Raw genomic sequence first — 13,600 nt, 5'->3', positions numbered from 1 at the left:
GGTCGTATCCAAGGACACAGTGTTGTTTCTGAGGAACCATATGACTACATTTATGAGAAATTATCTTCACACAGGTCATTTTTTTAATAACATCTAATTGAAGAAATGTATATATATGGCAGATTAATGAAATTGAATGTGAAAGCCGAGACGAGAATACCCCTTTAAGTTAATCTTAGCAATATCTGACATCAAGATAGACATAAGAGTGTAAATGTTTCTAATTTACGGCTTATTTATCACCTCTGTGGTAGATTGTCGAGATATGGACATTACAGTATTTAAAGACCTACAGTCACACATCTGCACATAGATCGTCCTATGCAGATATCAGCCATGAATCTCCTCCATCTTCTGCTCCTTTCTGCAGCCTGTCTGCTGAGCTCTGAAGGTAAGAACTGTATATCATTATCTCCATATCACTTTACATATGTGAATAGTGCATCATATGGCCAAGTTCCAAATTGTATGGGATTGCATTATTTCCCTAAAATTTCTCCCCTAATTTCCGGGTCTCTTAGATCTTTTAGATCAGTAAACTTTGAGTTTGTTTCTTATTTGTGTTTTAGTAGTTTTTATTCAATATATGTTGTATGTCCGTGGTATTTTTTTATTTTTGTAATGTATTTAAAATGTGTCTCTATGGCCTTTTGTGACAACTTTCTTTTCCTCCGTCGGGGGATAATAAATTGTTTATTATTCTATTTATACCTATATACATAAACATGCGCACACATTTATACACATTCATTCTTTTTTACAATCATATGCAAACATATAGAACATATATACACATCACATATACACACACATACAGTGCCATATACAGACATACAGCATATATACACACTTAGGGGGAGATTTACCATCAAATTTCTGAGGTAAAATTGTTCTAGTTGCCCATGGAAACCAATCAGAGCTCAGCTTTAATTTTATAAACAGCTGTGGGGAACTGAAAGCTGAGATCTGATTGGTTGCCATGGGCAACTAGAACAGTTCTGCTCTATAAAACTTATAATAAATCTCCCCAATCTCCCCATATACACCATATAATATACACACATATATATATAATGCTGTACAATGTGCATTATAACATGTATGTAATGATGCACATGCGCCATTCTTTAGTGTCAGGTTGGATGCCGGGGCCCCCTGACAGCTGTTATTATGGCTGGTACCACTGTAGCTATGCCCCTGATTTAGGTTGAGGGTAGAGATAGAACTAGAGTCTCAAATACTACGCCCTGAGATCCTGCTCAAGGGCCTCGGATACGACCACCTCACATTTTGGCAGCAGTGGCCAGACATTATTGAGTCCTGCCTGACTATGTGGATTCAGCGTTCATTACCACAGGACGGCTGTAGGACCTGCAGTAACTCCCGGCCATTTCATATACAATAACATCTCATTGAAATAATGTACATATAGGGCAGATTAATGAAACTTAATGTCAATGCTTAGATGAGAATACCCCTTTAATTAAGTTTTTTTTTGCACTGTAATTGGCAAAGCCCTTTTTTAAATTTAAAGGGATACAGTCAGCAGCTTTAACACCTCTAAACTACCAACATGCTAAGGTAGAGCATAAAATATATTTTTTTTCTAGAATTTTCTCTTTTAAGTTAAAGCTTCCCCCTTTTATTGGCACCTGAATCGCCCATGTTATAATCTGCATGCATAAAGAGTGCATAAGCTATTATAAAACAAACCTTTTTTCACCAACCACACTTATCATTGATATCTTTGTGCCTACGCCATTGAGAAAGCTTCCCTGCGACATTTCTGAGTATTCCTGTGTGTTCCTGCTCCCGTGTTGCTGTGTTCCCGTTCCCATCTGCCTGGCCCTCTCTTGCTGACCCCGGATTGGACTTGACCCTGCACCTCTGCCGCCTGCCCTGACCCTGAACCTGACCACGAGACTGTCTCCCGCTAAGGTACCTCGCCCTTGGCTGCCACTGCCGGCTAGTAGCACCTGTGGAATGACCTGGTGGCACCCTGCCGCAGCTTTACGGCGGGCTCTGGTGAAGACCAGGTGCCACTAAGACTCCGGTCCCAGGTGTTGGCTAGTACCACCTCCTGCGGTGGTCCAGTGGATTCACCCATCCCGAATCCTGACAGTTGTTACTGAACTATGCAGTGAAAGCTCTAAAATCCGAACACATGAAAAAATGGAGCAATTGTATTTTTTGTGAATTTTCTTGTATTAGGATTTTTTCCAGCTGCCCAGTACGTTACATTAAAGGGGTTGTCCACTTTCAACAAATAATTGATATGATATGTCAAAGGAAAAGTTATACACTTTCTGTATCAATCCTCTCCGTTTTTGAGATCTCTGCTTGCTGTATTTCTAAAGAAAGTTTCCATGATTACTTACAGTGGACAGAAATCTGTCCGTGGTCATGTGATGGACATGTATGTGCACGAGCCGTTAGTATCACGTGTAATCAGAGAAGATTTCTATAGTGGGACAGCAAGCAGAGATCTTGGAAACTGCGAGGAATTGATACAGAAAGTATGTTGGAAAATTGTATAACTTTTCCGTACACAAACCATATGAATTATTTGCTTAAAGTGGACAACCCCTCTAAATAGTAATTGGTGCCAGTAGAGAGGACAGAGGGTCCCACAGATAACAAGGTTCAAACATCTCTGGAAAGATAAATTTAAAAAGTTATGGTAGAAGCAGAAGAGTAAAAAACAAAAAAGGGCTGTCGCATTAAAGGGGTTGTCCAGTCATAACAAGTTCACGCTTGGCCATTTCCGCCAGAGCCATACAGTTAGGAACAGCTGCAGGGAGCATGTGCGACCATCAGTTCTGCCAATATTCGATAAAATATCGATTCGATACAATAGTTGATTTTTTGCACTACGCTTAGTATACAACTATTTGACCGAGTAGGTGAAAGGGGCGTCTTTCCAAAGTTCGCTTCAGGCAGCAGAGAGGCTTGGTTCACCCCCGTGCCCAGCAGTGATATTATATCTCAGCTCCTATTTTAATATTCCCTAATATTCTTGTAATCAGCTGGAAGAGCATGTTTTTTTAAGTTCTGTTTTTTTTTCATGCATAATAGGTGTCTGCCATAACACAAGTACAAATGTAAGCATCATAAATGGACATGAAGCTATCCGGAACTCCAGACCTTACATGGCTTATATATTCATTGCCAATCTGACAGACGATTTATTCTGTGGAGGAATTCTCATCAAGACTAACTGGGTGCTGACTGCGGCTCATTGTTGGCTGTAAGTATATAGAAGGTGGTAGGAAGGTAGGTCTCCACCCTGCACCCGCACATAACTGAGACCTAAGTATACCCATACACATTGTAGAGGCAATAAAGCATGGGAACTAACTCTAAATGCAGGATATACATTACTTACCCAATACCAGGTGCACAATATGTAGAAACAGAGCTGGTGCCAATAACCACTAGAGTATTAGACGTAAAAAAACTGAATTTTATTGATATACATTAAAACACACTTAAAAAACACATCCACTGTGTGTTGTATCTCTCCATAGACTAAAATACAGTGCCTATCAGCTGCCACAAGTAAAGGCTATTGGTAAACATGGACTGGCAAAGTGCAAACAAATGTGCAAATATCAAACAAGTAGTAGAAAATACACCCCAGTAAAACGCATCATACGGTATACCATGTATTAGTAATGAGAATGCATATCACCATGTTTCCATGTAGCCGATAGGACCTGACCCCACGCGTATCGCTGTTCCTTCAAAGCTTCCTCAGGGGATATTGTATATCACATAATAATGAACTTATATATCCTTCAGGATGGCTTAGCGTCCAGCACCTGCCCCGTCCCCCGGAACATGCTGCGCATGCGCGCAGGTGCTCCAACAAATATCTTATCCATTAGCTACAATGTTGTTTTCCTGACCTGACTCTCAGATTATTACAGGTAGTCCCTGGGTTACAGGGGCCAATATGGCGGCCAGGTGGTCGCGCCTGGAGCACGGCGGTCATGCACGGAGTATGGTGGACGGGGACAGAGGGCCGTCACAGGGGCCCGTATTACTGTACAAGGGTGGTCCCATTGCCCGAGTACAAATTTTGTCTCGGCTGTTCATCCCGGGCCCAGGAGCAGCCGCTACGGCTGCTATGGCTGTTGTTACGCCACTGGTTACAGATGATTATTATAGCATGGGGTTATAATACAGTAAATTACCAACATCCAGCGGTCCACTTGTAACTATGGGTCGTCTGTAAGTCTGGTGTTCTTAAGTAGAGAACTGCCTGTATAGTGATATAAAAATGATGGTAGTCAGGGGAGGCTCTGGGCTATATGAATATTATAGCCCCTACAAGTCTGGAATCACTTGCTACTTAAAGGGGTTTTCCCATCAGGGCATTTACATTTAATTGAATTCATTTGCCATATGTAAATATTTCTTCAATTAGATGTTATTTAAAAAAATGTTCCTATGTTAAGATAATTTCTCATTAATGTAGTCATATGGTCCCTTAGAAACAAGACTGTGTCCTTGGATACGGCCACCTCTGCTGGAGTGATTTCACAAAGAAACAAAAGGTTTTTGTATATGAAATGTCCGGGAGTTACTGCATGTCACACAGCCGTCCTGTGGTAATGAATGCTGAAGCCAGGTGGTCAGGGAGGGCTCTATAGCGCATGTCTGCCACCGCTGCCAGAGTGTGAGGTGGTCATATCCGAGGAAGCTTTAATGTACTAGATGCTTCTTAGGGAATGGAGGACGTGTCCCTTCTGCCTGCTTTACATTGGTTTCAAGAGCTTTGGAGGACATTCAAAAGTCCTTGTGTATATGTGTATTGAGAGCAGGAACAAATGTATATGGATTTCATGAGTAAAGGTCTTGATCTGTATAAAATTGGGTGTGTGCTTTAAGTGGCCATGGGCACCCTAGAAGCCTTGGGCCCCAAGGTACTGCCCAAAGCACCACTAGGGGAAAAAGGGGGAAGAAAAAGACAGCTCACCTATGGAGAGATATGTCCCAGTTAGCTCCACTGGCGCGGAGCGGTCAGTCCATTGTGGGGAATTGCTCTGGTAGTTGACTAGTAGCAGTGCAGGAAGCAGTGACACACGCAGGTTTAAAGTCCAACTTAAGTGTTTATTCACACTTGCAAAACAGAACACAAATTCAGCCTTGGCTTAGGCACATGCAAAAACATTACAAAAGTAATTCCTGCCCGGCTAGGCGCTGTCTAATACATTTGGAGGACCCTAGCTATCTGGGTCCAGGCTGCCTGGCACACGCTCTTGGCCAGCAGTAAGACAGGAGACCCCCAGTTACCTTTGCTGTGAGAATGCAATCTCGCTTTCAGCTCTCCAGGTAGGGCCTCTCCTACTGCTTCTGGCCTGTAGATTAAATCAGGCTCTAACGAGACCTGTGACCCGCACCCGTGGGCAATTCACAAACCCAGGACCGAAGCCCGGGTGGAGTAGGAGTCCCACTACCAGCCTACCCCTACTCCATAATAAGCAGCCCAGTACGGACATTACAAATGTGTCTGTGTTAGCTAGGCCAACACAGACAAAACAGACTATTCCTGCTTAATATGTCTGCATTAACCCTTGGGTTACTGCAGACAAACCCAGGGCTTTTACCACGCACCCTTCATCTGCCTGTAGGACAGATAGCGGTTTTCCCACACAATACCTCTTACTTTCTCACACCATGTACTTAAAAATAGAAAAAACATCCAGCAGAATGCGATTCCGTGGAAAAAATTATAAAAACATTCTTTTATTTAAATCTGGTTAAAAGCATAACAATGCCATGGCAGAGATAGAAGGACTTCTTAAGCGTTTCAAATCAATTAGGATTCTTAGTCCTAGATACCATAATCCACTACTGATGGTCGTGTTTCCTGGGCGCCCGATTTTAGTGGTGCTTTACACTTTGATTTGAAATTGTGGCGCAGCCCCTAAATGTATTTGGCGCACCGAAATAAGAACATATGAACATCAGAAAGTTGCTTTTTGTTGGTCTAATTATAAGCCAAAAAAGAGTCAGGGAACTAGAAGAGCAGTAGAAGTTTTGGGATTCAAAAGCTGCACCCAAAAAAAAGGTTATGAGCGTTAGACGTGAGGTTATTGTGGCGCTGACAGATAATAAATCTGCCACAAAGAACAAGAAAGGATTCCGGCACCAGAAAAGACACGTACAACACATTGTAAATGGCCCAGATTATATTCTGTGTATCAATGTTTGTTTTTTTTTGTTTTTTTAAGGGTTCTTTGTAATCAATTAATGAAAAACATGTATGAATCCAGATAATGGCCAAATATGTTGTTAGAAAATACTTTATTTCATTTATTCTTTTTTAGGCCAAGAAGTAATGCAAAAGTTATTCTTGGTGCTCATTCAAGTGATCTACATGCACAGGAGTGTGAAAGACAGACCTTTTACGTTTCACAGCGTATCTTCCATCCGGAGTATAATAGCGTAACTTTTAACAACGACCTTCAGCTCATCAAAGTAATGACCTATGACCTATTGACTGGTAGAATGTTCGATTGATACAATAGATTGTTATGATAGAAAGCTGGTAGATGTAATTTCTACTTTTGATAGATATTTCGGATGTATTTTTGCATGTTTCTATCCTGCTATCATCCTTAAAGGGGTTGTCCATCTAAGCATTCATGTGTAATTTCATTAGTCTGCCATATACATACATTTCTTCAATTGGATGTTATAAAAAAAAAGGACCTGTGTAAAGATAATTTCCCATAAATGTAGCCATGTTGTCCCTTAGGAACAAGATAGTTGTCCTTGGATACGACAACCACCACACTCTGGAAGCAGTGGCCACACAATTTTTTTTTTTTAACATATTTTTTATTTGGTTTAACAGTGAATGAAAAGCGGTTGTACATACAATATATCAGTGATGGTGAACCTTTTAGTGGCCGAGTGTCCAAACTGCAGCCCAAATCCCATTCATTTATCGCAAGGTGCCAACCAAAAATGAAAGCAGTAACTTATTGCTCCCTGCTCTTCAACAACGTTCGATCATATTGGTCTCCTGAGGACAAGCTGGAAAATTTGAATCATTTTAGCTTCTTTCCAGTGTCCCTCTGTACACAGAGAATCGTGGGGCCAGCAGGAGGTCCTCCAAAGATAATTCGTCCCCTGTCCCACTTCCTACATTCCCAAGTAGCAAAGTAAGAATCACTTTAATATATGCCTGAAAGCCGCATCTTTTAATTTGCTTGGAACTGCAGGAGGATTCTTTGAGTCCTGTCTGGCGTGCTGGGGTGATGGCCCGGGTGCCCACAAAAAGGGCTCTGAGTGCTGCCTCTGGCACCCCTGCCATAGGTTCACCACCACTGCAATATATAGTACACTGTTCTCACCTACGCAGAGGAGTAAATTACGTTATTAAATGACATTGAGATAACAATGTCAACTAATATGATTTACAAGAATTGGTGATTCAGCATTTACAGTGGTTTAAAGGGTCAACAAGGTTAGACCAAGAATATTTCCATATGTCATTGCTTAAGGAACAAAGTAAGGAACAAAATAACTCAATAAACAAGTAACAGAAGGGTATATCCAACAAACACTGAGACTCTCCACAGAGAAGTAACTGTTTACCATTTTAGAAGATTTGTAGGTTGGGGTCAAATGACCAGGGGGGTAGATGCAATGTTTCTTTCGAGGATGCAGGTTTTGGGTTGCTCTTTAGAATCTGTTCACACTTATTATATAGCGTGTTTTGATGATACCCACGGAAGCCAAAGGTCATGGGGATTTTGAGATTTGAGGAAACTGTAAGGGAGAGCCAACGTATAGTAGAAGGTCACATTAACCTCATGTATAAATTCTTTATTTATATAGCGCCTACAGATTACGCAGCGACATATTGCAAAGCATGACATATTGGTCCCTGTTTCCATGGGGCTCACAATCTAAACAACCTAACAGTATGTTTTGGAGTGTGGGAGGAAACCGGGGGCCCGGGAGGTAACCCACGCAAACACAGAGAGAACATAGAAACTCTTTGCAGATGTTGACCTGGGGGGAGGGGGGGGATTTGAACCCAGGACCCCAGCGCTGCAAGGCAGAAGTGCTACCCACTCAGCCACCGTGCTGCCCTAATCAAAAGTTTGCTTATTACCCCCTAGCAAAGCTTTTTTGGCAGATTTATGTATGGTGATATTAGTCACACGTGTGCCATTGAGCCCTGCTTGACCACCTGGATTCAGTAATCATTACCTGGCTGTGGGGCATTCAGTAATTTCTGGGTATTTCATATGTAAAAACTATTTATTTCTTTCAGCAATCACTCCAGCAGTGGTGGTCGTATCCAAGCACAACTATCCTTCTTCTAAAGGACATCATTATCTTGACACAGGAAATTTTTTTTCATAACTTCCAGCCAGAAATGTATGTGAATGGGAGATCACTACACCTAGATGTCAAAGCCCAGATAAGAATATCCCATTAAGCATTGTATGAAAGGGACCCTTGGTTCAAAATACATGTGAGACAGATGTCTGTCTTATGTATATGGACTGGTGATGCCCTGACCTGGTGCATTTGCCAGCATCCTAGTGCAGGTTTTAGTAGATTTCTGAACCAAGTTGGATCTGGCATAGAATTCAAATAGGACTGAGCCACTTGGTATGTGTTGAATTTCACCATGTCTGATCCTTTGTCCTAATCCTTACCAGCCAGGTACGGTAATTAATGGGTCACGTTGAGCCATCTATGGTCTCCTGTGTTCGGTTCTGCTAGCCTCTGAAAGACATATTTGATCATTTTTTCTTAAATTCTTTATATATTCCAGTTAAATGGTAGAGCACGGATGGGACTCGGAGTACAAGTTCTTTGTTTACCGTGGACATATGAAGATATGAGAGCAGGAACCGTCTGCGAGACAGCCGGATGGGGACTGACTGAGAAGGACAAAAATGCTGAATTTCTTATGGAAGTGAAAGTCTCAACCATAACGAGCAGGGAATGTCGGAAACGTTTCCCAGATGCGCAAATCGAAGGCATAGAAAACAAGATCTGTGTCAGTGTGGGATGTGGAGGAGAGGGCCCCTGTCTGGTAAGTTTTGAGAATAATTTGTGTTGTTTTATAGGAAATCAGATAAAAACTTGTGTTTATACCGAAAGTTATAAAACCAGACAAGATCGTTTTGCTCCAATAACCTGACATATTTTACACGTCTACATGTCACCTTTATTGTGTGTATCTGGTTATTCAGTCTTCTTTGCTATCTAGTGCTGGTCTTTTGTCTTGCTTGTTACTCTGTGTTATGTGACCTCTGCTATGCTTAACGACCATTCTATTGCTATTCGATTCTGTACCTTTGCCGCCATCTTGGTTTTGACCCAGTTTTGTCCGACTCCGGTTTTCTGTCTGCATTTGTTGTTTGTCCTCCAGTGTCATTTATCTCCCGGTGTGACCCCGCTTTCCCTGTCTCAGACTTGTGTTGTTTCTCTGTGTATTCCTGTTACTTGTCCGCTCCACAATCCAGCAGTTACCAGACAAAGTGGGGCACATTTACTTACCCGTCCAGTTGACGCCACTGATCCGGAATGTCCGATGAGGATTCGGAGCTGCCGTGATTCACTATGATCTTGCGTCCAATTTCCTTCATGCGTTGCTTCCCCGCTGAGTCCGCCGGAGTTCACCTTCTTCTTCCTGGTGTATGTGAGTGCTGATTTTGCAACAGAATTTGTTTTTTAAATTGTGCGGTTTGTCCGAATCAGTCGGGTTGTCCGACGGCCACGCCCCCCCATTAGTTTCGCATGAAAGCCGGCGGCGAAGCGCCACAATCCCGAAACCCGATGGAAATGCGTCCGACGGACCCTTAGTAAATGTGCCCCAGTATCTTCCTTCTCACCTTTCAGGGTCACTTAACCATTAGTTAGGTTCCCGCAATTGGTTTCAACCTTGTCAGAGTGGCTCATCTGGGACATCTCAGGGTCAAGACTGGATGTGGTTCCATGATGAACTCGCATCACACCCGCAGCCCGAATGCCACAAACCAGGACTGAACTGACATGCTGAGTTCAGTCCCGGTTTGCAGTGTTCGGGCCGGGAGATCCCGGCAGCACACGTGGCGAGTGTGGAACGGACCTAAGGACTTAAAAGTTATCACTCAGCTGAGCAGGCATGACATCTGTTGTGAATAGAAAAGATCAGCGAAGTAAGACATCTTCTCATGGAGGCTTTGCCATTAAAGTCACCTCTGAAGGCGTGTGGAGATTAACAGCCATCGATGCTGCATCGGGAGACTCTGAAAAATATGTAAATATTTTTTTTAGGATGGGATAAGAAAAACATTGCCCTCTTACTATCAAGCATGACTTTAAAGAAGCCTATGTGGGCCTCCAGGGGGTGGGGGGCTGCTGTACAATGTAGCAAAGAGGCTATGTTTATCTCATCTCATTCTGGAATACAAAATTATATATAATCAAGAATCCGTCAGTGATCTCAATGACCTTAGAGACCTCAGAAGCCTCTCTCATTTGGTGAAATTGTGCGATCACAGGGTTTCACTCCATTCATCTTCTCTGTGCCATTGTCTGCAAACTGAATTAGAAGCAGGAGATACACTGGGTGGGTATTTGGGATAAATGTGATCATCAAAGGGGTTTTTCCGGAATCCTTGAAAACCCTTTTGAAGCTTTGACACTGAAGGCTCAGCCATAAGGGAAGGGTTATAGGATGTTGGAAGCAGGGCCAGCTCCAGGTATCAGTAGGCCCATGGGCCACAGAGGCTCAGTGCGCCCCTTTGAAGTGAACTCATATGGTGGTATTAAAAGATGTCACGGGTGATCCTGCGACCCATCGCCCCTTTGCAGTGAACTCATATGGTGGTATTAAAAACTCAGAAACTAACAGATGTCACGGGTGATCCTGCGACCCATCGGCCAGGACGCAGGCGCTCCTGTGCCCCTCGCCGCTGCCCCGGTCCCCTGGGGGAGTCTCTTACCTCGCCCGCGATCCTCCTAGGACGCGCACGCACCATCTTCAGTGAATTTAAAAGGCCACCGCACCATTAATTGGCGCTGGCCATTTTTAGAAAAAGTACTTGCCTGCCTCTTCCTAATGGATCTTTGTGCCTCACAGCCTTAGAGAAAGCTTCCTATCCTGCGTTCCGGTGTCTCCTGCCTTCCTTTGTCTCCAGCGTTCCTGTGTATTCCTGCGTCCCAGTGTGTTCCTGCTCCTGAGTCCTGTGTTGCTGTGTTCCTGTGTTACCAGAGTCCCTCCGTGTTCCTGTGTTACCAGTGTTCTTCCGTGTTGCTGTGCTCCTGCGTTCCTGTGTCCCGTGTGCCTGTGTTCCCGTTCCCATCTGCCTGGACCTCCCGTTGCTGACCCCGGATTTGACTTGACCCTGCATCTCTGCCGCCTGCCCTGACTCTGTGATTGGCCCCGCAGTTAAGGTACCTCGACCTCAGCTGCCACCGCGGGCTAGTCGCACCTGTGGAACAACCTGGTGGTACCCCGCCGTAGCAAGTCCATCCCGCTTTGCGGCGGACTCCGGTGAAGACCAGGTGCCGCTTAGACTCCGGTCCCAGGTGTCGGTTAGTACCATCCCCTGCGGTGGTCCACATCCCGAATCCTGACAACAGTCTTGTGTTCCCTAAAATATTCCATGGTTTATCATCCTAAACAGCCCCCTCATGGGTATTTTATATACTGCCCCAGTATATTTTTTTTTATAAATCCCCCTCTGCACCCTCTATGGATTCATTAGATACAGCACCCTTATATAATGTGCCCCCCCCAGCAGCTCTGGGCCCTGGCGCTTGCCCAGGAATGCCCAGTGATGGTGCCGACCCTGGTTGGAAGACCAACATAAAATAAGATGAACTCATACAAACTGCTCCAATGTGTTTATTCTTCTTTCTGTGGAAAATATTATTTTTGAGGATACTGTAAGTAAATGTATAGGTAGCTTTATCTTGTAGTGGATGGAAAATGGACATTTAAAGGTGCGGACTATAGAGGGATAAAAGGGCATAGCCTAAAACTAAGAATACCGAAAATTACCCTGAAGTATATCATGCTATAGATATGACAAAACAAATTAACATATCCTTTTAATAATTATCCTTATTTATACAGGGAGATTCTGGCGGCCCCTTGATATGTGACGGCGTCTTCAGGGGAGTTCTGTCTGTTGCGAATTTTCCTTGTGGGATACGTGGTAATGCAGCGGTGTACATTCGCCTGAGTGAGGAATATATCAACTGGATACATGAAATGACTACACAATGATCCCAAAACATCTGCACTTATCTATCCCTGCTTATTATCTGCATTTCATATTATCTTGCGCCAATGATCTATATTAATGGCACTGAGATGATTTGTTACTTCACATATTAAACCAATGTTCTGCTTTTGCAAATTAATCAACACTTTTTGTGTCATTTGTAAAGTACAAGGGAAGGAAACTCACACAAAAAAATGTTCTTCGTCCATCAGCTGTAGAGAATTCCTCCAAAATTCGATAAAACACTGCAAATGTACAGGCGGTAGATTAACCCCTTAAGGACGCTGTGTTTTTTTCGTTCATTTTTCACCTTCAAAAATCTATGGCTTCTTCATTTTATTTTCTGTATAACAAATTTTACTTCTCAGTGACGTTATTAATTTTTTCCATGTTGGGATTCTGGAAAAAATTCTGAATATGGTTAAATTGGCGAAAAAAACCCATTTGCGACACCTTCTCGTGGGCTCAGTTTTTACGACTTTCACATTATCCGTCACATTTATGTGTATTTTGGTGCAATTTTTGGCGCACAATAGACCAGGAAAAAAATGGTCAGAGAGCAAAATTAAGGTGCAGTCCATGTAAGATTTTGGCGCACATCTCATTGATGTCTGCATTTTTATGGCGCACAACTGATTATTACCGTCTACCCATTATTTACTTACAGCCATGCGCCACTTTAAAACATCGTGCTGTGCTCTCCGGAGACTGATCTCCGATGCCGACAGTCGTGCTTGCGCCAGAATTAGTAAATCCCCCCATAGTGTACGTAAAAAACAGTAGTTACTCACCGGTAATGATGTTTCCTCGAACCACGACGGCACCAACCAGAGAGAGGGATCCGCCCCCAGGGACAGGAAACCTGAGCATAAAAAACATGCTCCTCCTATTCTGCCTCAGTGTTTACAGAGACTTGGAAGAGCCATATCATTAGTACATCAGAAACATATAAATCTATATATCGTTTTCCATGTATGCGTAAATTTATATATATTTTTTTTTTTTTTTTTTTTTGCAACACCCGTGAATTATCCTATAGAAACACAGATTTAGGAAAGAACACCCTGGGTGGGAATATACCAGGTGCCGTCGTGATTCGAGGAAACATCATTACCGGTGAGTAACTACTGTTTTCCCCTTCACCACGACGACACCAACCAGAGAGATTTTCAGAGAAAAGTATTAGGGAGGGATAACAGAGGAGAGAACCTTCCTCCCAAAAGAAAGTTCAGAAGACCCCGCCACATTCACCCGATAATGTTTGAAGAAGGTGTGGGGGGTAGACCAACATGCAGCCTGACAAATTTGGTCTAAGAAGGCATGTCTGAATTCTGCCCAAGAGGTGG

At 43.1% G+C, this 13,600-nt stretch overlaps 1 protein-coding gene across 1 annotated transcript; it reads left to right on the top strand.

The window, feature by feature from the left end:
* The first annotated feature begins 252 nt into the window (after positions 1-252).
* LOC140067173 (granzyme A-like) lies at positions 253-12,365 on the top strand. Its single transcript, XM_072113901.1, has 5 exons — positions 253-391; positions 3,076-3,247; positions 6,336-6,486; positions 8,807-9,070; positions 12,104-12,365. The coding sequence occupies exons 1-5, from the start codon at positions 322-324 to the stop codon at positions 12,254-12,256; spliced, it is 810 nt and encodes a 269-aa protein (XP_071970002.1). The 5' UTR covers positions 253-321; the 3' UTR covers positions 12,257-12,365.
* Positions 12,366-13,600: the final 1,235 nt, after the last annotated feature.

This window comes from Engystomops pustulosus, chromosome 1 (genome assembly GCF_040894005.1).
Source record: "Engystomops pustulosus chromosome 1, aEngPut4.maternal, whole genome shotgun sequence".
NCBI classification, from domain to species: domain Eukaryota; kingdom Metazoa; phylum Chordata; class Amphibia; order Anura; family Leptodactylidae; genus Engystomops; species Engystomops pustulosus.
This window is presented reverse-complemented; position numbering and strand designations above follow the sequence as displayed.

Bases quoted from the DNA above. Each gene is read 5' to 3' on its own strand.
- LOC140067173 (XM_072113901.1), top strand. From the start codon at position 322: ATGCAGATATCAGCCATGAATCTCCTCCATCTTCTGCTCCTTTCTGCA. The intron at 3,248-6,335 runs GTAAGTATATAG...ATTCTTTTTTAG, and splicing joins ACTGCGGCTCATTGTTGGCT to GCCAAGAAGTAATGCAAAAG. The intron at 9,071-12,103 runs GTAAGTTTTGAG...TTATTTATACAG, and splicing joins GAGGAGAGGGCCCCTGTCTG to GGAGATTCTGGCGGCCCCTT.